This window comes from Kogia breviceps, chromosome 1, assembly GCF_026419965.1.
Source record: "Kogia breviceps isolate mKogBre1 chromosome 1, mKogBre1 haplotype 1, whole genome shotgun sequence".
Lineage (NCBI taxonomy): Eukaryota > Metazoa > Chordata > Mammalia > Artiodactyla > Physeteridae > Kogia > Kogia breviceps.
The window spans coordinates 65514364-65539776 of NC_081310.1; the positions used below are offsets into that span (position 1 = coordinate 65514364).

The 25413-nt window shown below is 50.6% G+C and overlaps 1 protein-coding gene across 5 annotated transcripts; it reads left to right on the plus strand.

Annotated features, from left to right (window-relative positions):
* The first annotated feature begins 2807 nt into the window (after nucleotides 1-2807).
* On the plus strand, nucleotides 2808-21848 carry KLHDC8A (kelch domain containing 8A). Of its 5 annotated transcripts, none has more exons than XM_067033309.1 (7): nucleotides 14509-14567; nucleotides 14815-14907; nucleotides 15253-15840; nucleotides 18548-18712; nucleotides 18945-19160; nucleotides 19772-19873; nucleotides 20765-21848. In XM_067033309.1, exons 3-7 carry the CDS (start codon nucleotides 15465-15467, stop codon nucleotides 20956-20958), a joined length of 1053 nt encoding a protein of 350 aa, XP_066889410.1. In that variant the 5' UTR covers nucleotides 14509-14567; nucleotides 14815-14907; nucleotides 15253-15464; the 3' UTR covers nucleotides 20959-21848. The 5 variants fall into 5 exon arrangements, with proteins under 5 accessions (XP_066889415.1, XP_066889410.1, XP_066889414.1 ...); XM_067033313.1 differs by having other exon boundaries at nucleotides 14515-14567; nucleotides 15667-15840; XM_067033314.1 differs by lacking the exons at nucleotides 14509-14567; nucleotides 14815-14907 and adding an exon at nucleotides 2808-2864 and having other exon boundaries at nucleotides 15667-15840.
* Nucleotides 21849-25413: the final 3565 nt, after the last annotated feature.

Consider the following 25413-nt stretch of genomic DNA (forward strand, 5'->3'; position numbering starts at 1 on the left):
ACACGCTTTCTTTAGTTCATCACCTAACATCAGACCACTGCCAAAAGAGCCGTTGCTCATTTTCATCATTGGAAATGTTCCGGGCTGAACATTAGACCCTCTCGTCACTAGGATTTCACATTCAGAACTGCAATTTAGGGCTATGATCTTCTTAATGGCCATCTTAGTTGTCACAATCCCAACTCATCCCCTTCTCTTCCCTGTCCCTAGATGTGAGCAGCTTTGGAGAGATGAGGGAAGTAATCCTGAAAGGATTTCACATTTGAAACATCTTCACCGTATCATCACCTTTGCATTTGTCTCTCTCTCAGTCTTGTATCCCCAAACAATACAGAGAAGGAAGAGCCAGTATCCCCAAACATTTGCTCAGAATGGATAGCCACAGATTGAGTTTAAAATTATTCTCAGATTATGGAATGTATTTATTTATAGGCATCACTCCATAGGACAAACAAACAAGGAAGCTCCCCTTTAGTCTGGGGCCGTTTGGCAGCACGGCTTCCATCTCCAGCACCACCCGAGCAGTTATCGTTCAGGCAGCTGTTTGCTCGCAGTCTATCATCCGTCCCCAGGGATCAGTTTTACTTGATTCTTAATTATATTCTACTTTCCACCCCCTCCAGTCCCTTTACACATGTGCCCGTGTGCTCACACATGCATATACACACACAATTCCTCTTTAATTGGGCTGCAGCAATCCCTCTCAGGCGCTTCTAATGTGGCAGACAGTTCATTCTTGGGCTGCTCTAATGGACAGCTGTCTCCTCGGGCCAATGCTTCATTAGGTGTGACAGCCTGCAGCCAATAGTCACCATGCCACTCTGCTCAGGGGCTCAGATGCAGCTCAGGAGGGAGTTTGGGAGACAAAGGACAGAGGCAATGGTGCTGTGATGGCCCCTGGAGCAGATGTATAAAGCAAACTGGAGTGCAGTTCACTTTCTTACACCAGGTTATGAAATTAGAGGCTGGGTTAATAAAGGAAACTCGGTTACCCAGGTGTTGCCACTGTAACCGAGAGATTGACGTCCAAGCCTCAGGAAATATCCAGAATAGCTGAGTCTTCATAGGTGGCCCACTACCTGCAAAATCAATGTGGCCTGTGTACGAACACCTCCTCCCTGTGCAATCCCCCTCTTTTACTTCTAGCATTCACTCTTTCTTTCCTGTCTTTGTGGGGAGAGGTCAGAGAATAAGAATATCTCCTATGTTCTAGACACTTATTACTGATATACTTGTTTATATAAACATATAAAAATCAGAGTGTCGGGCTTCCCTGGTGGCGCGGTGGTTGAGAGTCCGCCTGCTGATGCTGGGGCCACGGGTTCGTGCCCCGGTCCGGGAAGATCCCACATGCCACTGAGCAGCTGGGCCCGTGAGCCATGGCCGCTGAGCCTGCGCGTCCGGAGCCTGTGCTCCGCAACGGGAGAGGCCCCAGCAGTGAGAGGCCCGCGTACCGCAAAAAAAAAAAAAAAAAAAATCAGAGGGTCGTTTACATACAATAAAATCCACAGTTTGATGAGTTTTGACAAATGCATATACCCTGATAACCACCACTCCATAAAGTATAATCTTATAGCCCTCACATTTAATCCCCATGAGATAGATTGGTGTTATTGGCTCACTTTTATAGCTGCAGAAACAGAGGACCAGAAAGATTAATAACAGTAGCAATAAGAATGGTAAACACCAAGGGCTGGGCACTGTTCTAGGTACTTTACACACATATTACCTCACTTAATCCTCTTCACAATCCCATTAGTCCCATTTTACAGATGAAGAAACTTGTCCAAAGTCTCACAGTTGAATATTTGGAGTGGGATTTCTGGTGCTCAGTTGTCGTTCTTACCTCAGAGAGAATTAAAAAATGTTCCCCTAGTTAGATTTTCTTTTACTCCAGAGAGACAATCCCCCCAAAACAGAACTCAGAGTCATAGAATGGAGAAGCCATACGTACCACATCTCTGCCTTTCCCCCCACTGGCTTTCTTTAAGTTCTGGACAGTCTGTTCTAACCTCATGGACAGAGGAGATGGGTCTTAAAATACAGCCTTGTTTGGTTACCCCTTGAAACCCTGCACTTTTCATCTAAGATATTTCTGTGAGCCAACTCCTCAAGCAAAGTGATCCAAATTGCCCTAAAATGTTGGGCGTGAACTGGTAGAACGTGTCTAGCTTTGCTAGCAGTACTGAGGGAGCTGCTCTCCCTCTCTGAACGCTGATGCCCACTCTATGCACTGAAGGACAAAGATGTGGGGTGGCTATTTGGGACTCTAATACAAAAGGTCAACCCATGCCTCTGCCTTTTACTCACAGCCCCAGCACCCCAGAACAGGGAAACCGGCAATGGGCTGAGGTAGACATTTGCTCTTTGCATAAAAGCCCTGGCAGTGAGGCTAAGGACGGCCCCTTTCTCTCTTCCCTCCTTTCTCTCCCATCTGGCAGAGGAGTCCGGCTCCCTAAATCTTTTTGTTGGTTAGTTTCCATGGCAGTTATTGTCTGTGTGTGTGAACATGTCCACCCCCTCACCCTCTCTCCCTACAGAGCAGGCCCTCACAGCTGAGGCTCAGTAGAGAGAGAGGCAGGCAAAGCCGCCAGGGCTCTGCAAGCAGGCTGAGTTCCTCTTGGTGGGGGGATCACGCCTCCTGAGCTCAGAGACTCCCGAGCTTCCGTGCATTCAGGATGGGGTCCCCTGCGTAGGGCCTGGCTGCATCCCAGTGCATCAGTGGGATCCTGGAGACACTGTAGTCCCTGCCCCCAGCCTGCTCCTAGGAGGAGCCTCGAGCCGACCCCTACCGGGTCCCCTCCAGCCCCCTCTCCTCCTTTGTCTTTGGCAGATGATCACCTGATGTCTTTTCCCCTGGTTGGGTAAGTTTTATTTCAATCCATGTATGCAGAGTGTCACCTTGGCATTCCCAGTGCCTGCTGCTGGGGAGACAGGTAGCAGTGTTAGAGACAGACTGGCATGCGATTGGGAAGGGTGAGGGTCTCTAAGTGCCTTTCTTCTTCAGCTCGGCCACTCTGGCTTTGCAGTTAAAGTTTCCTTCCCAGCTGGTTCTAACCTAATTAACTTCCAAGATCACTGTCTTGGGCACAGACTGACCAACATGCAGCCAACATCCAGAAGTTGTAGTTCTGGTCTGAATTAAGCTCAACTTATTGAATATGAACTATGTACAAATCGCTGTGCTTGGCTTCAAAGGAATTGCAAGAATGACACACAACAGCAGTTCCCACCTTCAAAATGCTTACCACCTGGTAAGACAAATAGAACCTCTACACAAATGGTATGTGGACTCTGGGGTCAGACAATCTTGGTTTCACACCCTATTCTGGCTCTGTGACCTTGAGCGGGTCACTTAACCTAAGTCTCAGTTTCCTCATCTGCAAAATGGGGATAATAGTGCCTACCTTATAGGCTAAATTATACACACATATATATAAAAAACTTAGATCCGTTCATGACATTAATAATCACCATATATTTGTTAACTATTATTATTAAACTCATGAAATTTAAATTATATAAAATATGTAAAGAATTTGGAATAGTGCTCTGAATATCAGTGGTGGTTATTATCATGGAAGGCAGTTGTAAGTGCTCACACAGTTACAGATAAAGTTCTAGGAAACATGAGAAGATTGCTCTTGCCTGTCAGGATCATGCAAGGCTCCCGGAGGAGGTGGCATTGTGTTTGAGCACTGAAGAGGGAATAGGATTTCAACAAGCAGGGATGCATAAATGTAGCAGAGAGCACCAAGCCATGCTGTGGCACTAAGAAATGAAAGTTCTATTGGGTGTCAGCTCTAGAGCAGTTTGGCTGGAGAACAGGCACCGAGCCTGGCAGAGAGGCTGAGCTGGACTTTGGGCCCCAGCATCTTGAGGACAAGGGCCAAGTTTGGGGTATGACACTGTGAGTACCGGAGTAACTAGCCCAGCCCTGGGAGGAGGGAGAGTGTGACACTTGAAAGAGATCCAGGCTGGGAACCCCAAGACCAAGGTTCCTGTCCTGGCTGAGCTTCCAGTTGAACTGGGTGCTCTGAGGCTCATGTCTTCTCCTCCTCTGGGTTTGTTTTCTCACCTGTGAAATGGGAATAATAAAACTTGGTACACCTCTCAATTTTGTTATAATTATTAACCATGGCATATGAATGTGAAAGTATAAATCAATACATAAAATGCAAAGTACTATTCTTTATCTTCAAGATAAAGAAGAATTAGTGTATCATCTGCACAGCTCTGGGGGAAATGCAGAAGAATAAATTATTTAACAAGGAGACGTGAAAATCATCTAGCATAACACCTGACTCATAACAGTAGTTGAATGATCTCTCCCATAACTGACTGATTGGTTAACTTATTCATTCATTAATTCAACAAGTATTCCTGGAGTCTCCACTGCATGCCAGGCTTTAGGCTTGGTGATGGGAGAGAGTGGTGTATAAGAGAGGCACAGACCCTGCCCTGAGACCCTTATAAGCAATTCAGGGAACTGGCAACCTGAGGACGTCTCTCTGCCCCATACTAGCAGCTTCCATCCTGCTGGCCATATTCTAGTTTCTTTCAAGGATTATTGCTATTGGACATTTATTTTATTTATTTTAAAATCAGTGTTCTTTTTCTAAACAAATTAATTTGTCTTATTTACTTTGGCTGCGTTGGGTCTTCGTTGCTGCACAGGGGCTTTCTCTAGTTGCGGTGAGCAGGGCCTACTCTTCACTGCGGTGCGCAGGCTTCTCATTGCAGTGGCTTCTCTTGTTGCAGAGCACAGGCTCTAGGCACACAGGTTTCAGTAGTTGTGTTACACAGGCTCTAGAGCACAGGCTCAGTAGTTGTGGCGCACGGGCGGGCTTAATTGCTCCACAGCATGTGAGACCTCTACAGACTAGAGCTCGAACCTGCATCTCTTCTGCATTGGCAGGCAGATTTTTCACCACTGCGCCACAAGGGAAGCCGCTGGATGTTTCTTTTTCATTGATTTTAGGCTCCTAAGACACACACCCCTCCGTGGTCGTGTGTTGAGAACGCCTCCTCTCTGCCCTCTGCTGGTGGGGAGTTGTAAGGGCTTTGCAATAAACAGCTCAATGTTCATTACTTACAAATACCATGCATTCTTGCTGCCTTCCGTCACCCCTGAGATAAACTGAAATGCTTTAATATTTAAAAAGGAATGAATTTGTAATTAGCACCTTAACTGTTATATCTGAGCCATTCCGGAGGTTTTCTATTTAAATGCAAATTGAATCTTCCCGAAGAAAAGCTAATAAGTGATGAAAGTAGATAGCAAGAGATGAGGAAGCAGGAGAGAGGTGGTGCTGACGTGGAGCTGTCACCGTTGTGTTGTTGACCTGCTGCCTGCAGCCCACACTGCCCACACCCATAGACCAGGCCCGGAGGCTAAGGGAGGCTGAGGTGGGGTTTGGGTCCCTGGAGCCTGAGTCTCAAGTCTACTGTTTGTGGGGATGCCCAAATCAGCAGCCATTTGGGCGGGTCCTCACTGGGCTGCTGCAAGTCATCTTAGCATCATGGTGGCCTGGAGAAGATATTGGCTTTGGAAGAAGATATTTTCAGACAGAACTGGGTTTGAATCCAGAATCCTCTTCCAATTAGCCGTAAGAGCTTGGGCAAGTTTCCGAATTCCTCTGAGCCTCCATGCCTTCATAATGTAAGCAGCCGTTCCTCTCAAGATTGCTGTAAAGATTATGTGATAAACAGAGAAAATGTGCCAGGTATACAGTAGATGCCCAGCAAATGTTAGTTTCCTTCCATTGTCATAAGATATTGTTATGCAAACTTAACACGTCAAGGTAAGCGAGAAGCAGGCTGTCAAGAAAAAGGTGGTATACCTCTATTTCCCTTTAAAGTAGCGTAAGTCGGGGGGCGGGGCACAAACGTTTTCTGTAAAGGGCCAGGTAGGAAATATTTCACACTTTTCGGTCCACACGCTCTCTATTGCAACTATTCCACTCCACCATTGTAGTGGGAAAGCAGCCACAGACAACACATAAACGAATGAGTGAATGAGCATGGCTGTGTTCCAATATAACCTTATTTATAGATGATGAAATGTGAATTTCACATAATTTTCACATATCACAAAATATTTTTCTTTGGATTTTTTCCCAACGATTTAAATATGTAAAAACCGTTCTTAGATCACATGCCATACAAAAACAGGTGGAGGGCTGGATTTGGTTCACGAGTCATGTTTGCTCACCCCTGCCCTAAAGTATTACAAGAGGCCTTCACCTAAGATTTGGGAGACTCTGCACCAAGGAACCTCTCAGAACATAACTCCTGAGGCTGGGGCCACAGGGGAGGGATGTCACCCAAGGAAGAAAATAGCCCTCTGGGTCGGGACTTCCATGGACTAAAAGATGCACAGGATCCCTGGTGATGGTCTCTGCTGGGGTGGCAGCCATTGGGTCAAGGCATGAATAGAGGTGTCATTCTACTTCTTGCCTGGTGATGTCCAGGAAGGACTGAGGGCTCGTGGGCGCTGAGCAGGCAGCCATCTCCTGGTGAGAGGCTAGCGATGGGTGCTCAAGGGCTGTATCCTCAACTGGGAAAGCAGTGCAAGCTCCTTGGGCTCCTCAGACCTTCCAGGGGCACACCTGCTGAGGACAGGCCGGACCTCTGATTCACCCAAGGCTCGGCCTGTTTCTCCCCTTTCCTGGGCTCTCTTACATCTATTGTTAAACACACACACACACACACAAAGCCCACTTGCAGCCAACCTGTCATGCCTCTCCCCCTTTTCTCTGTCTCTAGCACAGAGAGAACACAGGTCACTACACCAGAGGGCAACTTTGCTGCTGAGGCAGACTGCCGGTCTCCCATGGGAGGAAGAGTTAAAGCAGGGGAATGGATGATGCCAGCTCCGCAGTCCCCACCCCTTCCTCTTTAATGTGCCTCTGCCTGGTCCCTTCTCCAGAACCTCTGGGGAGGAGGGCATGTGTGTGTTTCTGTGTGTGTGTGTGTGTGTGTGTGTGTGTGTGTGTGCGCGCGCGCGTGAGATGTGACGCACCAGAGAACAAGGGGGAGAGGTGAGAGGGACAGTGCCAGAGGGAAAACCACCCTGTATGTCTATAAAGGTCCCAACCAGGGTGGACAGACACCTCTTTCCAGCTGGAGGATGAGCCAGACCTGCTTCTCTGGCACCCATGGAGGATCGTGGGCTCCCGGAGGTGGAGGTGAGCAGAGCCACAGGCTGGAGAATGAGGCTGCTCTGTTAGAAGCTGCCCGAGGCCTGGCAGGAAGAGAGAGGCAAAGAAGGCTGGGACCTCTGAGGGTAACTGCTCTCAGTTCCTGGCTCTCTAGAGGCCCCAGACTGAGTGTCATCTCACACCAGTCCAACTTGCGGGTCCCCCTCCTCCTCCTCCCAGCCCCGTAAAAGGGCCTGGAGCCTTGGATCCCATGGCACATCAGGTTCAGCCAAAATCTGCTGCTAACAGGGAGGCAGGGAAGGAGAGTCAGGCCATGAGAAGCCCTCCTCCTAATGTAAGCAGTGATGATCAAAAGAAAACCAGTAAGTGTGATTTACCAGGTGAGCAATACCCACCTGCAAACCAGGGGACTCTCCAGGGAGTACGCCAGGACGAAGATGAGACAGCAGCCTTGCAGCCTGAGCTTTTGTCCTCCGGATGAGACAGCTTTGCTGGGAAGTGGGGGCCCTTGCAGGAGGTGAGCGGGTGAGGCTTTTGTTTGAGGAAGGCCTTATTCCTGGCCTCAGAGCTCTGTGAACTGGGCTGTGTGTCCACCACCCTGCTCACTCAGAGCCTGTCAGCAGGGGAACCAGGCCCCCCGACCTTGTCCCCTAAGTGCACACACGCAGGCACCATCCATGACACGCAGGCTGGCCCATCTGCCAATCAATCTTCCTTGCCGATTTCCCAGCTGGAGCAGCGGGGCTGGTGTGTAAATCATTCAGAGCCCTCTCTCAGCTCTGCCAGGACATGGAGCTCTTTTTAATTAAGAAGAATGGAGGGTGATGTTGGCTCTGGAGATGGTGGTATTAACTTACTAATGGGCATTTAAAGAGCTGGGTTTGAGAGCCCTGCTGCGGCCTTCCCTAGCCTACAGCCTCTTGCTCCTCTGCAGAGCCACCCAGACCCCCGTCAAGGCTCTGCTATCCTCTACATTAGAAGGGGTAGAGGATAAGCACCACCCCCAGTGCCCAGCCAGGCCCTGGCCTGGTGACCTGGGACAAACAGGCCCATTTTTGCTTTTAGAGGAAGGGTCAGAACTGGGATGACTTGAGCCCTGAGTCCTCTGCCTCCTGTTCTTGCAGCTTGTGGGAGGGCAACAGGCACCCCGGAAATGTCAGGGCCCAGCAGGAAGCATAATTAGGTTTCCAGGTGGGTGCCCAAGGTCTACAAGAAGGCAGCCCATCAGCCATAGCTGCAGCTATCACAGGTCCCTGTGTCCCCTGCTGAGCTGGGGGAAAATGCAGGTGGTGGCAACAACAGCGCCAGGGGAAGGCCCCCAGTAAAGTTCCTTCCGGTGACAGAACCTTGGGTAGTGGTCAGTGCCTACAAGAGCCGGTGAGGCCAGACCTCTGTGTGTTTGCACCGCTCGGAAGAATGTGAGGATGTCCATTCTGGAAACTGCTGCTTTGCCACTATGGTTAAACGATTCTTTCTCTAGGGCTTGCCACCCTGCACGCCCTCTGTGGAAGAACACTCCAGCTGGGAAAGACCTCCGGCTGCCGTCTTCTTCCTCTTCTTTCTAATTTTACAGACGCCAGAATGGATATGATTCGCCCAGAGGTGCACAGCCCGGTTATGACAAGACAATGGGCTGGAACAAAGGTTTCCTGACTTGCAGTCCTGTGTCTTTCCTGTTTCCAGTACCTCCCAGGGGAGGTAACACCATGGTCTCTCACCTCACCTCCTGCTGGTGTTTTGATTTTCTGATGCTCCCTGGCAGGAAATTCTTCCTTTTTTATAACCCAGATGCTCAGGCTTTATTATAAGCCCCATTTCCTCTTACAATTTCCTCAATAAACAGAGAAGCCGCCAGGGTCTTTCAGAGAAGGTTTCTCTTCCTGCTGTCATTGTCATCTTATGCATTAAACAGAAGAGTATGCGCTTCCCAATTCTTTCTTCCAAATCGTGCACTTTGTGCGTCTGAAAATCAAGATGACCACCCCCCACCCCGCCTTGCCAATCCCTTACCTGTGATCCATTTTACACTTAGGTAAAATGTCCCAATTTTACCTAAATGGGCAGAAGTTGCTCGCAGGTGGACAGATGCATTTAAAACTGATACCCAGTAAGTCCCTCTAGGCTCCAGGCTCTATGCTGTGTGCTCTGTGCTATGTGCCCTGTGCTATACTCTGGAGTAGGTGGAGGGAGCAAGGTGGGTACTGGAAGGAGAGTGGCTAATTCAACTCTCTAATCAAGGCTGCATGGTCAGGAGGGGAAGCCCTGCTGTCTGAGGCCATCCTGTGGGACCTCAGACTGACACCCTAAGGGTGGCAGTGCCATATGAACAGATGCAGATTATGGTTGTGACTGCTGGCACCTGTGTTGCACCAGCTCCAATCAAGTCCTCTTGAGCCCTAAATCCTTCCTCTGGGCTGATGTCAGGACTGGGCAGGGGGGGCTCTAATGAGGCTTTTCCATGTTGGGGGAGGAATCTACCCTTCCCTTGGTCTGCTGGCAGCCTCAGTCCTAATTGGATGAGTCACCTTCCCTCCCCAGCCCCTGAATACCAGAAGCCCAAGCTTCTGGTGAGGAATAAGAATGTGATTATCTAAAGGAGGGGCACCAGCTGTTCTCCAGATCACAATGCTGTTTAGGCTGCAGTGGAAGGAATTCCAGTTAGCTAGGAGGAAATATCCTGTTCAAGACATAGGCCCAGAAATGGTTGGATACAGGAGGGTGTGGGCCCTGGTAAAGTGCCTACCTCCTGAGATTGGCACGTGTTATTGGACACACTGCCTGGAGTACAAAGAAAGTCAGAGGTATGGAAACCTGCCGTCACAAAGGGAGGAAAGCTCTACTCTTTATAGAGGATCTACTGCCTGCCCAGAAGCCATGCCTGGCATCTCCTTCCCCCCATAACGCGAGAAAGTAGATTTTCTTCTTCCCTTTTTCACAGATGAGGAACTGAGATTCAGGACGTAAGTGATTTACTCATGGTCACACAGCCAGGGGACGGCTGAGCCAGGATTCAAGCGTCTGTCTGATTCCAGAGTCCACACACCTTGCCACTGTCCTGTGTCTGTGGGGCACTGAAGAGAGAGAGAGAACTACACACGGGAGGTGACCCAGCCTCAGGGGGCTCCAGGTGTGCCCCTCCCCCAGGGTGGTACCCACAGAGGACGTTCCACGGTATCGACTGACAGGAGGGTAAACTGTATTTCTGAGGAGGGAGAAAGGAGCCACTGTAGAATTTAATAGCTAAACAACCCCTCTTTCCCCACCCCCACTCCAGTGTGCTCTACAATTGGAATCCCACCAGTCCCTTGAGGCCCTACACACAGACACTCCATCCATAGTCTGCCACACTGGGAATCTGCCTAGTTTACTGGGAAGAGACTGTCACCTCACCACACCCTCAGCTTCCCTAAAACCTACCACAGAGTTCAGCGAAGGCCGGCCCCTGAATAGCTAATAAACTCAATCAATGCTGAGTCAGACTGTGCATTTTCATGTATGTAAATTAGGCCTTAATAAACCCAAATTGAGACTTAAAAAAAAAATACTAAGTATTTCTGGGGCTGAGCACCCCTTCAACCAATTTGACTGATGCATTAATATCACAATAATTAAGACTCCAAAGTACCAAAGGCTTCATCTTTAGAGGCTTTCATGAACTTTCCTCTCCCCACTTTCCTACCTTCCCAGTACCATCTTGTAACCAAGGCAAAAACTCAAACACTTTCTAAGAGAGAAGAGAAACCCAGACCTGATGCGACACAAGGTCTTAAAGCAGAAGGATTTGGGCTTGACATGAGGAAGAACTTCCTGACAGGGAAAGTGATTACCCACTGGAACGAGCTGGTGAAGAATTAAAAGGGGTCACTGGACTCCCCACCTCTGCTTGGCACTCCACAAGTCCCCAGCTTGGTGCACTCAGCCCAGGCATGGAAACCGCAGGTGACTCAGGGAATCTTAAGTGGTGGTTGCTAGGTTACAAGCTTCCTCAATGTGCATTCAGTGTAAAGACTAAAGGATGTCACCTGGCTGGGAGGAAGAGCTATGGGGGAATGAGTGGGGAGATGGAGAAAAGCCAGGACTTCCAAAACAAGGAATTAGGCCGTGGCCTGGAAGGCATCCTGTTCTTAGTACTTTTCCAAGGGTCTGAGTCCCATTGTCCTCACAGAGGGGGTTGCTTGCAGGACATGAACATTAGGTTAGAATGGGGCCTATTCTGGGCCTGGATTCTAGTCCTTTCCCAGCTATGCTGCCTGGCACAGACAGTGTGGCAATGCGGAGAGGACAGTCACTGAAACCTTTGAGGTCTGGGCTCCTTCCTTCACTGTAATTGGACAGAAAGCCAGGTGAGAGTAGTAAAGTTTGATGTCCTTAATAATGCACAATTCTTTCATTTGTGATTTAATTATGAAAAAACGAAAGAGCACTGGATTTGGAATTCACAAACTAGACCCACCCTAAACGGCTCACATGGTCATAAGTCAGTTACTTCATTTCACTAAGTCTCAGAGTCCTCATCTGTAAAATAAGGGTGCTAATACCTGCCTGACAACCTTTCCTAGGGTTTTTAAGATTACGAGAAAGTGGATGTGCGAGGGCTTAGTTTAGCTCGAGTTATGCAAACATAAAGTAGTATGAACTTTATATACCTGCTCACTGAGCTGTCCCAGCTGGGGTGGGTGGAGGCACAAGAAGCCTTGCCTCACTGCTTTGGGAGAAAGCTCCGTAGGCAAGAGAGGCTGAAGGTGGACCCTCAACAAGCCCCTCTGAGGAATACATATGGCTTTCAATCCTCCTGATCACCCTGTCGTGATTTTGTGAAGACAGTGTAAACTGATGGCTGAGGGTTTGTTCCCTATTCCTCTGGGCAGATTGTGATCTCCAGGAAGAAGAGAAATGTTTGATGTTTCCTGCGAGAAACTTCATTAATTCAGATCACATTTTTTGGAATTTGTGTTCTTATTGAATAAACAGAACACAAATTTCAGGGAGGGGGAGATTTCCCCCCTTACTCCTCTTGAGTTCTTTTGGCTGGTCTAATCATTAAATTGACAAGATTATCAGGAGGGGAAAAAAAAAACAATTTAATTCACATGCACAGAGGTCCCATAGAAATGGGACCCCGGAAGTGCCAAAGCAGTCTGTTTATATATCATTTTTAGACAAACAATTATTTGTGAAGACTTACCAAAGGGGCCTGCGCTTGGGGTACAGACTAATGAGGTAACAAAATCTGTTTATACAGGTTTCTTAGCCTTGAATTCCCTAACTCTGGTGATAAGTAAGGATGCTTTCTCTCTCCTGATATGGGGAGGATACTTTTACATGGGAGATTTATTTCCCACTTGCGGGGGAAAGAAGGGGTACAGTGTTTTTTTAATATCAAATGTTTTTTCCCAACGGCTGTTTCTTAAGTAACTTTAACTTAAAATAATCAATATGCCATTGTGGTATACTTTAGGGTGGCCTGCTCTGAGCCCCAACACAGCTGTTCTCTGTGAAGGTTCTTAGAGGTACTTACTATGTAAGTACAGAGAATTCCAACTAAAAAGCAGTGGAATTTCTAAGCCAAGAACCCATGATGTTAAGGTGGGCCTATGAGCTGTTAAGAGGTACTGTGACTTGTTTCTCACAGGAAGTCATTTCTAAGCGCGGGGCAAAATGTTTGTGCTTGTTCACAGTTTTCCTTTTTCTTGGTTTTGTTCACAGTAGTTGTAGTAGTAATGGTATTCATAGTGATTTACCAGCCCCTTGCTGTGTGTCAGAAGCTGAACTGAACACTTTACAAATATCATCTCATTTTTAAAAAAATAAATTTATTTATTTATTTATTTTTGGCTGGGTTGGGTCTTTGTTGCTGCACGAGGGCTTTATCTAGTGGCGGCAAGCGGGGGCTACTCTTCTTTGTGGTGTGTGGGCTTCTCATTTCGGTGGCTTCTCTTGTTGCGGAGCACGGGCTCTAGGCGTGCGGGCTTCAGTAGTTGCGGCTCACGGGCTTAGTTGCTCCGCAGCATGTGGGATCTTCCCGGACTAGGGCTCGAACCGGTGTCCCCTGCATTGGCAGGCAGATTCTTAACTGCTGTACCACCAGGGAAGTCCCAAAAATATCATCTCATTTAATCTTCAGAAAAATCTACAGGATATATCTATACCATGGAATGCTACTCAGAAATAAAAAGGAATGAACTAATGATACATGCAGCAACTTGGATGAATCTCCACAGAATTATGCTGGGAGCAAAAAAAACCAATACCCAAAGGTTACATACTGTAAGTTTCTATTTATATAACATTCTTGAAATGACAAAATTATGGAAATGGAGAACAGATTAGTGGTTGCCAGGAGTTGGACAGAGAGGCCTGAGAGGGAAGAAGGTATGGGTATAAAAAGGCAACATGTACACCTGAAACTAACACAGTGTAGTAAATCAACTATACTTCAATTTAAAAAAAAAAGGCAACGTGAAGGGTTCTTGTGGTGATGGAAATATTCTAAATCTTGACTGATCAATTTCCATATCCTGACTATGATATTATTGTACTATATGTTTTGCAAGATGTTACCATTGAGAGAAATTGGGTAAAAGGTGTTATTTCTTACAACTGCATGTGAATCCACAAATTATCTCAAAATACAAAGTTTAATCTAAATAAAATAAGGAAACTGAGCCTCGGAGTAGTTAAATAACTTCAGAGCCAGAATTCAAACCCATGTCTGTCAGACTCCCAAGCCTGAGCGTTTCAACACTTGGCTCTATTCAAGGGAACCATGTGGGAGGACCCCACAAGCCTGCAGTTCATCACACCAGGTGGCTCACTGGTGTCATGGGCACTTTTGTTACTGGGGACTACTGTCCTGATAAGGCCATTACAGAATGGCTTGAAAGAATTATTTGGCAAGACCTGTGGGTTGGTGCTGAGGGCCAAGATTTGATAACCAGGCTTTCCCTTCCTAAGGTGTAATGTGGGAGGGACCGCTCACGTGTTTGCCTTTCCACTTTTGTCTCTGGCTGTGTGTCTGCATAACTGTGCATTTTCTGTCAGTTTCTCCGTGGATATGACTATTTCCGGGTGGAGGGTGAGGCGGTGTGTAAATTATGCATATGTGCGCAGGTCGGTGTGTACATTGGATGCACCCGTGTCAGGTCTGCGTGTGTCACACCCACATAACTTGTTTCTATTAGGTTAAACCATTTGATAATACCTCCCCCAAAGCAAAGCCGAGTATTGAGCCAGCCTGTCACGAACTGGGTCTGTGTACTGTAGATAAACTGGGTAATTGGACTCTCCGCCTCCTCATCCAAAACAAACACTCACAAACCGCCCACCCCCACACTGGAGGAAGTCTAGTCCCCATCATCTGGGTACTTGGCTCTAGTGCCCCGCTTTCCCTGAACAGTGGGCAAGGTGAGCGTCTCCCGCCGGGCCCTTTCCCTCCCCCGCAGACCGGGCTCAGCCAGGGCTTCTGTAAAGAGGTCAGGGCTCGGTTCGCCGCGGGGCGCACGCGGGTTCCTGCACAGGTGTGGCGGCTGATGGTGGGGATGTGCACAGAGCCGGCTCGCCGGCCTTTCCCCCCACCCCCGCCACCCTCTGGCGGCGGCTCCGCTTCTCCTTCCTGCTGCTCATTTATTCTCCTCTTCTGCGTGTGTGACAGCGCTGTGCGGACCGGGGAAGGACAGAGCGCCCCCTCCCCTGCCCCCACGCCGCTCTCGGGTAATGCGCTGTCTGCGCCTCGCCGCCGCACTGTGTAAGTGGCGCGGGGGCAGGGACGGGAGTTGGCGGGGAGGGAGAGCCGGGGGAGGCAGGCGGCGGCACCGAAAGGTGTTAACTCCTTGCTTAGCCGGGAGGCAGCCTGGCACCCTGAACCCCGGAACGCCCCCGGTCCCCCACGCGTTCCGCGGGTTTCCGACCAGCTGGCTGGGAGCGGCGGGGGACAAAGCGGTGCTGGTTTGATGCCGCCGCGGGGTGGCGCCGTCGCCGCCGCGTCTTCCCTTGAAAGTTGGCGGGGGGCTGGGAGCCCGCTCGCCCGCCCACGCCAGGAGGCCAGGGCGCCGGGCCCGGCTGCCCTTGATTCGCCCCATTCCTCCCGCAGGGCCGGGCTCGGACGCCTCCGGGCCGCTGAGTCTTGAGGGACGGTGAAGCGCTGGCCGGCGTCGGGGCCCTTGCCGGGGGTCGGGCGGGAGCCGGCGAACCCGAGCGAGATGGAGGCGGCGAGAGGGGGCGCGGAGTAGCCGGCGGACCCCCGGGCTCGCACCTCCCACGGCGCTCCGCGGGGGCGCGGCGGGCGGGGCCCCCAGGGCGGCCATGGAGGTGCCCAACGTCAAGGACTTCCAGTGGAAGCGCCTGGCGCCACTGCCCAGCCGCCGGGTCTACTGCTCCCTGCTGGAAACCGGGGGGCAGGTCTATGCCATCGGGGGATGTGACGACAACGGAGTCCCCGTGGACTGCTTTGAGGTCTACTCCCCCGAGGCCGACCAGTGGACCGACCTGCGCCCCCTGCCCACAGCCCGGGCCGGGGTGGCTGTCACCGCCCTGGGGAAGCGGATCATGGTGATCGGGGGCGTGGGCACCAGTCAGCTGCCTCTGAAGGTCGTGGAGATGTACAACATCGATGAGGGCAAGTGGAAGAAGAGGAGCATGCTGCGCGAGGCCGCCATGGGCATTTCTGTCACGGCCAAAGGCGAGTGGGGCCAGGGCTGAGGGCGGGCAGAGAGAAGGGAGTGGGGGGCCACGGGGAAAGGGATGGAAGCCAACACTGAGTGGGAGGCCGCTGTCACATTCCTGATCCCCAGTTGATCTTTATAATGGACACTAAAACTAGAGACCGCTGGCCTTATTTTACAGATGGGAAAATTGAGACTCAGCAAGTGAAGTGTCTAGTAAATCCATGTGATGCCAGAGCTCCACTCCACCCCACCAGGTTCCTCCCAGCAAGCTGGGCAGGCCGGGCCAGAGGGGAGAGCCAAAGAGGGTTAGTGCAATGTCCCTGTACATCCCTTCATTCAGCAGAATGATTGGGCCTTCCACCCACAGCACCAAGTCCCCTGAAATCTTCCTTGCAAGTTCCACCACCTCCAGACACATATTTGGGGCCCTGGGGATGTTCATGCCATCCTCGTACCATCACCAGGCCCCACTGGGAGGGCTTTGGGACCTGATTCCAGGGCCTTCTCACCACCATCTGCCTCCTAATCTCAGAGACACCGATGAGTGGACACTATAATGTTCCTGAGGGTCGTGCTTCTGCGGCATCTTGCCCAGGTTCACTAGGTTCTCAGGGCATGCATGTGCCGGTCACATAGCTTTGATTCTCATTTCGCTTTTTCCAAGCCCATCATTTCTTTCTTTTCAGGCCTGGTACAGCCCAGAGCACAGAGGGGGCTCTGAAAGCTCTTTTGTTAAAACACACAGGGTTTTATGGAAAATGGCCCAGCAGGAGTTAGGAGACCCCAAGTTCAGATCAGACAGGCTTAGTGGGATGCAACCTTCCCTCCTTCTCTTGCAAAACCATTTCAGCTGCCTGTCAGGTCAACTGTAGATCAGAAACCAGTATTTCTTGAGCACCTGCTCTGTTCCTGGCACAGTTCTAGGTCCTAGGGAGGAAGGAAAGAGGCAGAAGATCTGATCCCTGCCTTTAGGAGCCCGGGTCTTACCAATGAAGGTCAGAGAGAGAAACTCTAACTCAAAATCCCTGAGGGCAGAGTAGCCAATGGGGCCTCCTGAACTCCCAGTAAGAAAGATGGGAGGCATGGAGGCCCATGGGGAAATAGAGAGGGAAAGGGTAGTCCTTTATCCGCAGATCTCAATAAGTGGGTCTGAAAAATTAAGAACCAACATTTATTGAGTCCTTACCATAGGTGCCTTATAGGTATTAACCCCTTTGACCCTCACAACCTGTCTGATGAGGTAAGTGCTATTATTATCTTCAATTTAGAGAGAAGCAATGTGAGGCCCAGAGAGGTTAAGTAACTTGCCCAAGGTTACGCAGCCAGCAGGTGATGGTCGAGTCTGTGCTCTTAACTATGGCATTGAATGGGTTCAACAGTTAGTTTACTAAGAATTTACATGCCTGTGTGCCACACTTTCTAGCAGATGCTGGGGCCACAGAGTAACAAATCTCAAGAACCTAACAATCTATGGAAAGAAACATACAAAGGTTATTTCAGTAGCGTGTGGCAAGTAGGATGATGCAGGTGCCACAGGAGTTCCGGAGCCGCCACTCTCAGCCCAGCCTTGCAGTCCAGGGACACCAGGTGACTCTGAAAGGATGAGTAAGAATTGGGTGCAGGAATGGTAGTGTGGACTGGATGTGAGGGTTCCCAGCTGGAGGTGTGTGGGTGAAAACAGGAATAGAAGAGGCGGAGTTTGTGTAAGGTAAATTTCTCATTAGCAGGCCCCATCTCCCAGCCACAGGCTAGGGTTGGGATTTTTTTTCCCTCTCTTTAGTAAGATTGGAAAGTAGAAAGAAGTAGTACTCATCCCTGCAATCCCCTTGAAGAATGAAAGTCTCATAGAGCCAGAAGCGGTGAGGACTGGCTACTAGGAGACAGAATCCCAGGCAGGGGTGAGTCCCTGGGAAAAAGAGGGCCCTGAGGGTAGGGCTGTGTCCTTAACAGGCTGAATGAGGTACTGGGGTGAGGTCCAGGGAAACATGGAGGCGTTGCCCATCCTCTCTGCTGCACTGTGTCACCTGCAGCCAAGAGCAGTAGAGAGTGGGGGGAACTCACTTCTCTGGGCAGGGCTTCTTATAGGGGCCAGTTTTCTCTCCTCCAAAGCCTCTCCCTGATTCACCACTAGCCCATTCAGTGCAGGGTGCCTCCTGGAGCCCAGAGCTTTCCTGTGCATGAAGGAGGATAGCCTTCCCCTATCCGGACAAAGAAAGAGATGGCAGCAGGCCAGTGTCCCACAAGGCCAATGACAGCAGGGCTGACCTTGTTTCCAAAGGCTCCTGCTAGGTCTAGAGAGTTCTGGGAGTGCCTGGGGAAGAGGCCACTATTGGAGGGTATCAGAGGAATACCCCTCCTCTTTGGCATCCCTCTGACTTCCCAGGAAGGAGGCAAATGGTGGGGATAAGACCTGCAAAGTGTTGTCCAGGCCTAGACTGCACTGCAGTCTACCTCTGTGCAAGCCTTAGGATTTTGGGTTTAACCAAGGGCCAGCCACCAAGGAAGGCTAAGGCATGTAGGCCTGACACGGCTTCAAGACCCAGGCTTGACTGTGGCAGGAACTTTTAATGGTGCCACCAACCCATTCTCGGGCAGAGTGGTGGTTGGTACCTGGCCGGGCTTCAGCGCTTGTGTTCCAGGGGTTAACAGAGCCTGGCCATGGTAGGAGCTGAGTACGATGGGCCTGTCTCATAGTGTCTGTCGTATGGCCTTTCTCCTTAGATTACCGAGTGTACGCGGCAGGCGGGATGGGCCTGGACCTCCGTCCACACAACCACCTCCAACACTATGACATGCTCAAGGACATGTGGGTGTCTCTAGCACCCATGCCCACCCCAAGATATGCTGCCACCTCATTCTTCCGAGGTTCCAAGATCTATGTGCTGGGTAAGGACAGGTTGTCTGGCCCATGTCTGGCCCTTCTTCCCTCCCCCGGGTCAGTTCCTGTTGGAAGCAGTGCCTGTGTGCGGAGCATCTCCTGGGCGCTGGGGGTTAATCGTGCTGCCCCACCCCTCAGGGAGCTTCCTATATTATCTGATAACAGTCAGAAGGGGAAACCCAGCCCCAGTCCTCAGAGACTTACTCTTCTGCCCAACCTTCGCCCTACTCTGGCCTCCAGGGGGACGACAGTCCAAGTACGCGGTCAATGCCTTCGAGGTCTTTGACATCGAGACTCGCTCCTGGACCAAGTTCCCCAACATTCCCTGCAAGCGGGCCTTCTCCAGCTTTGTGACCCTAGACGACCGCTTGTACAGCCTGGGTGGCCTGCGGCAGGGTCGGCTCTACCAGCAGCCCAAGTTCCTCCGGACGATGGACGTGTTCGACATGGAACAGGGTAAGCTGGGCACCAGTCCCCGGCTGCGCACCTCCCTTCTGGCTGAATCCCCCACCTTACCCCCATCCCATCCATCCACCCAGGCTCACTTACCCAGCTGGGTGAGCCTTTCAGAGTCTGAACACCCTTCTCCATTCAGGGCTACTCTTGAGATCAAGTTCTTTCATCTGTACAGGGTTCCCTTTGATTGGTTAGTTGTTTTTATCAAAGCCTTTTCCACCTATTGTCCATTCTTACAACATCCAGCCAGGGCCAGGTGAGGAAGGGCTTTTTCCCTTTTTTTTACTCGTGGGAAAACAGAAGGATCCTGACTCTGACGCTCTCTTCCTCTAGTCAGCCTCCTTTCCAGCTTAAAGCCCATGAGAGCAGAGGTAGAACAAGGTGATTTGTCATAAGAGATTATGGTTCCTTGGATTGCAGCAAGCGTGGGAGAGGGTAGAGTGTCATTTCAAACAACAGGAGACATTGTATATGCACTGAGCACACAGGGTAGATGGAGTGGAGATGCTGCCTAGGGTGAGAGCAGTTTGGGACTCGTGTGTATTTGGAGGGGCGGGTGGTCAGCATCTAATTCTCTCTGTGTATCTCCTGCCATCACCCATGGCCTGTAGGGGGATGGCTGAAGATGGAGCGCTCATTCTTCCTTAAGAAGCGGCGGGCAGACTTTGTGGCCGGCTCTCTGAGTGGACGGGTCATAGTGGCTGGAGGACTTGGTAAGGATAGAGCTTCCGAGCTGGCACTGTGGTCTGGTGCTTGGTGGATTCTAGGCACTCTGCATGAGCAGGAGAGGGTGCTGCCTCCTTGCATACCGCCTGCCTACTCCTTTATTCCAAAGAATTTCAAAGCACTCCCCTCCTCCCAGCCTAGATGTCATGTCTCCATGGATGGGCTTTAGTTGTGGTCTATCTGTCCTCTTACACAGGAGAAACTGAGGCCCAGAGAGCATAAGGGACATACTGATAACCACGTGACACAGGCTTGCCAAGCACAGGTCCCTGGGGCCCTGTCCAGGAATGACTGGAGGTGAAAGTGTGGCAGGGAGTGGCCTTGGTCCTCCTTCTCTTCTCCCTGGATACCCAGCTCTGTCATGGAGAAGAAAAGCAGTCTGATCAAATCAGTTATTCTAATGAATTCAGGATTTGCTGTATAAGACCTCCCAGAGATTAGGGTATTTTGAAGGTGGGACCCCAACATCAACAGGGAAGAGACAGACGGGCAGCGGAGCTTCCAGGAACCCCGAGTTGACTCAGTGTGGACAGACACCCTATTTACCCAGACAGGAAAGCAGCTTGATGTAAGCTAGACCATGTGAGCAGCTTTCTTAGTAAAGGGCAGAAGAGAGGCAGTAGTGTCTAGAAACTTCTGGTAAAAGCAGGCGGTGGGGAAAGAAAGTTACTCTTGAGATGAAAAGACAGAGAAGGCAGAGAGGACAAAGCAGCTGTTTGACAAAAGGGTGGGGAAGGAGCAATTCTGTAGCCAAGGAAGTTGAGGTTGATTGGCTTCTGCTTGTGGTTCCAGAGCGGGGGAACAAGATGGGGGCACTTCCCCGGGGCAGACTGGTGACTGGACTCCTTTGTAAGGTCCGGTTCCCTTGGCGCTTTCAGGGAACCAGCCCACTGTCCTGGAGACGGCAGAGGCGTTCCACCCAGGGAAGAACAAGTGGGAGGTCCTCCCCGCCATGCCCACGCCCCGCTGTGCTTGCTCCAGCATCGTTGTCAAGAACTGCCTCCTGGCCGTGGGGGGCGTCAACCAGGGTCTGAGCGATGCGGTGGAAGCCCTGTGTGTCTCTGACTCCTAGCTGGCTCTGGGCCCAGCCACCGTGTCCTGGGCCGGATCGCCCCACTCCGGACAAGAGGAATGATCTCATCAAAGTAGTTTGGGCTGCTTCCCCGGATGCCAGCTCCTGTCAGCAGCCAGTGGGGTTAGGCCCTAGGGCTCTAAGTGACCTCTCCCCCTCCAAACCCTACCAATCCGAGAAAACTGTAAGAAGTCTCGACGACTCTGCCATCGCCCTTCCCCTGTTGGAGGTCAGGTGACTTCTGGGGAGAGTGAGTCCTCACTTACTGCTCAGGCAGAGAAAGGTAGGTAGCAGGAGTATATGCTGCCTCCCTTCCTGTGGGTTTACCTCCCCCATCTCCGGGATAGGGGGTAGGCAGGGCAGTTCTGACCCCAGAGGATAGCGACCTGTAGCTGTCCTTTTCCTGGATCTGCGCTAGCCTGAAGGTCTCTTGGGATGGAAGATGGAGAAGGGTTGCAAGGGTCCCAACCTCTCCTCTCTCCATTGGGCTACATCCCTTCCCTCTTTGGTGGCCAACTGTGGGCCTGCCCTGGACCTCCTCTACTCAGCAAGAATTGGCCCTGAGGCTGGAGGCGGCTGATTTGGAAGGGAAGTCGGGTTCGCGTGCACTGGTCCAGGTCAGAAGCCCTGGCCAGGAAGGACCCATGCCTCTCGGGGTTCTGTTGGGAATGTAATGATGGGAATGTAGCAGACTCCCAGCCCAGGGTCTGCTCCCCACTTTTCTCCTCACTTCATCTCTCCTTCGGTCACCCCTCCCCACCAGAGGCACCAGAGGCACCCCTCCCCTTTGTCACCGACAGCCCCAGAGTGTTTCTGTGTGAAACCTTCTTATTTACACTGTGGCATCAAAATCCACCAAGGATGGATTAATTGCACTCTGGTTAACAGCAGCAGCACAATGATTAAAATCTATATTCCTACCTTCTCTGGCACCCTGATGCAGGGGTTGGGTGGACGGTGTCTTGATATGCAGAGGGGACCGCATGAAACAGTCCTTCTGACATTCTCAGGCTAAATGGGGCCCCAAGGGACCACTTGTTCTTGGCTGTTCCTTCTGAGGAGGTTCCACCTTCAAACCACCTTGCCCTGACCAGTCACCTCACCCCCAGGAAACAGCACACTTTCCGTCTCCTGAGCGGGGATGCCCCACAGGCGTGTTGGGAAAAGGCTGCACTCATTAACTGACTTCGTTGGGTTACTCCTTGTGACTGGCCTCAGTTCATTCAGCTCGAGCTCATTTCTGTCTTGCCCACAGTAGAAAGGGAATTGCTCACTTATGTAAAAACGTGAAGGACGTGCCTCTTTTTAGCTGGTATAGCACCGCTTTCTGATTCCAAGTTATTTTTTAAAGCTGTGCTAACACGGGGGCTACAAAGCTGAAAACAATATGTGCCCTGGAGGGGCGGTGGGGGAGTCAGAGAACACTCATCATGCGCTGGTATGATTATTTCTCCTGAAGCAGGAACACCCGTCTGAGGGGTCACGGGGAGCCTCCTGGAGGAGGTAACACCTCCACTGAACCTTCACAGACAAGTGGAACCAGGGTCTTTACGGGACAGTCGTTTTGCCTCCCTTTCTCTCGTACCTGATCTTTTTCTGTACTTGGGCACTGGAAGGACACTGCCACCTGCTGGCCTAGCCTTTCCCTCCCACCTTGGCATCCTGTGGCCACGGGTACCCCCTGCGGAGCAGACTTCAGCGAGGCCTTCCCTACTGCTTCCAGACCCCCACCCCCAGCCCATTTCCGTTGAGCCCCCTGAAGTGACTGTTAGAAAGAGAGGCTGGGGGAGCAGGTTAGGGGAAGCATCGCAAAGCCCAGCCCTCCATTCCACTTCTGTCTCTGCACTGCCTGCTCCCACCCTCCCCAACCCCTCCCCAAGAAAGGCATTTACAAATGGGGTCCCTCCACCCATTCTAACAGGAAGCCTAGCCTTGTGTGTAGGAGGCTTTCCAAGCACACAAAATGGCACCAGACATGTGGATGGGACTGAGGCATTTTAAATAGTTGGGGTACCTTAGGGCTGTAGCCAGCCCTAAAGGTTCTTCCCATGATGAGAATGGGGGACTGACTGCTGCAACCTTTGAGAGCCACTCAAGGCTCAAGCTGGTATCTGCTGAGGACTCACCTCTTGGAGGTCCATGCTGGGAAGACTTTGGGTGTGGCTCACAGAGGAGTGAGGGAAATAGGGGGTGTCAGCGGCATACCTCATGGCTGTGGCTCATGGTGCTGCAGAGGCCGCTCAGGATCTGGGGTCCAATGGCCTGGCTCCGGTCCTCAATCCCCTCCCTGCCATAGGCCTTCTCGTCCTTGTCCCTCTCTGGGAAGGTCCCTCCCTTCTCTTTGTCTTCATTTCCCAATCTGTAAAATAAAAGCAATGACAATGCCATCTCACAAGTTGGCAAAGCACCCGCTTCAATCCTCAGATCAACTCTGTGGAGAAGGCAGTATCCTTGTATTTTGCACATGAAACAGCTAAGCCTCCAAGAGGTTATATAACTTGTCCAAGGTCACAAGCTAGTAAGTGACTGAACCAAATCTGATTCTAAAACCTGTGACCACAGTACTGCATTGTCTCAAATGGAATAGCACATAGGAAAGGGAAGAAAATCAGCTGCTCTGTACTGTGTAAGGGTTCAGAATGTCAGACTTGGAAAGATGGAGGGCTCCAAACATTCCTTTTGTTTCCCAAGGAATGAGTTTGAGGATTAACAAGGAAAGATTGGGAAGGGCTCCCTAACGTGAAATGAGCATAGAGTATTCCTAAATTTATATCCCAGGAAAGTTCCCTTCTGGCTCTTTGACTGTGTCAGCTATTCCAAAGCATTGTTTGACACTGAACTCCAGTTATGTGTCTGGCATGGTGCCGGACTTGCGATTCCTGCCCTCCAGTAGTTGCAGTCTTGGGAGGGAGACGGGGACTAAATCTGCAGTTAGTATTTGATGAGACAAGTGTCGGCCTTTGCTAGTGTAACCCAGAGGTGCCCCATCCTTACTGGCTACAGAGAACTGAGAGGAACTGAGGGGATCAGAGAGGTTTCCAGAAAACAAATCTCAAACTGCACTTTGAAAGAAGAGGGAGAACAGCCAGGCAGAGGAGGATGACCCCAGGCTTTGAAGCAAGAAATATGGGTTCAAGTCATAATTGTCGTGTGAGGATTGATCTTGGGTACATTGTTAACCCCTGAATCTCAGTTTCCTTATTTGTAAAATGAACAAAATAAGGCCTCACTGAGGTTAAGAGCTACCTACTATACACAAAATGATTTGCATATATAAGGTGAGTAGCTGCACTATTATTTTTTGTTGTTGAGGGAGAGACAGGTGTTCTCAAGTCCACTGAGGGACAACATGCACATTGCAGAGAATCTAGGGAGATGGGCTGGAAGTACAGGCAGCGCAGATCAAGAGGCCTTACGTGCCTTGCTAAGGAGTCTGGACTTTATCCATATGGGAAACTGGGAGCAAATTAAGGATTTTAAGTGGAGAAGCATCATGATCAGATTTGTGCCATTGGAACATAGGATCAGCCAAGTTCCTCTTCTGAGGAAAACGAAGTAAGTAAAATCACCAAGGCACCATCTAAGATCAGAAAGAACCCCAGGGGCTTCCCTGGTGGCATAGTGGTTAAGAATCCACCTGCCAATGCAGGGGACCGGGTCCAAGAAGATCCCACATGCAGTGGAGCAATTAAGCCTGTGCGCCACAACTGCTGAAGCCCGTGCGCCTAGAGCCTGCGCTCCACAACAAGGGAAGCCACCGCAATGAGAAGCCCACGTGCCGCAACAAAGAGTAGCCCCCACTCACGGCAACTAGAGAAAGCCCGCATGCAACGATGAAGACACAACACAGCCAAAAAAAATAATAATAAATAAATAAATATATATATATATATATATATATATATATATATATATTTTTTTTTTTTTTTTTAAAGAAAGAACCCCAGTTAGGGCTGGAATCCTCAGAAAAACACGTGGGCCAAGCTTGTCAGGCCTCCTCTGGAGGAAGGTCCATCTGCTGGGCAATTAAAGTGCCAAGAGGGTTTAGAACCACAGAAAGTGGACAAGTCCCTCCCTTCCACAGCTTCTTCTCCTCCAGAATTTCTAATGATCTCTTGCATTTGCGTTGAGCTTTCTGGCCCACAGATACCCTGCACAGGAGGTGGGGTACCACTGGCCTTTTGCAACCCCCATCTTGTAGAAGAAGAAACAGAACCAGAAACCCTATGACTAACCCAAGCGGAACAGCTAACAGGTGAAGAAACGGAGACTCTAATCCAGCTGCCGGGGTGGAGGGGAGTGCACACCCCCACCGCCCACCATTCTGAGCTCTGCAGTAAGAGATGGCATCCCCGCCCCTGGGTGGCGGCAGAACAGGACCAAAGCCTCAGGCCAGGCTTGGTGAGATCAAAGAGTTGCATGGGCAGGCGCTTCTTGTTGGCATTAGACAACTGC

Excerpts from the sequence above, each read along its gene's own strand:
- KLHDC8A (XM_067033309.1), top strand. The coding sequence starts at position 15,465 with ATGGAGGTGCCCAACGTCAAGGACTTCCAGTGGAAGCGCCTGGCGCCA. Across the intron at positions 15,841-18,547 it reads CATTTCTGTCACGGCCAAAG|ATTACCGAGTGTACGCGGCA; the intron begins GCGAGTGGGGCC and ends CTTTCTCCTTAG. Across the intron at positions 19,874-20,764 it reads CATAGTGGCTGGAGGACTTG|GGAACCAGCCCACTGTCCTG; the intron begins GTAAGGATAGAG and ends TGGCGCTTTCAG.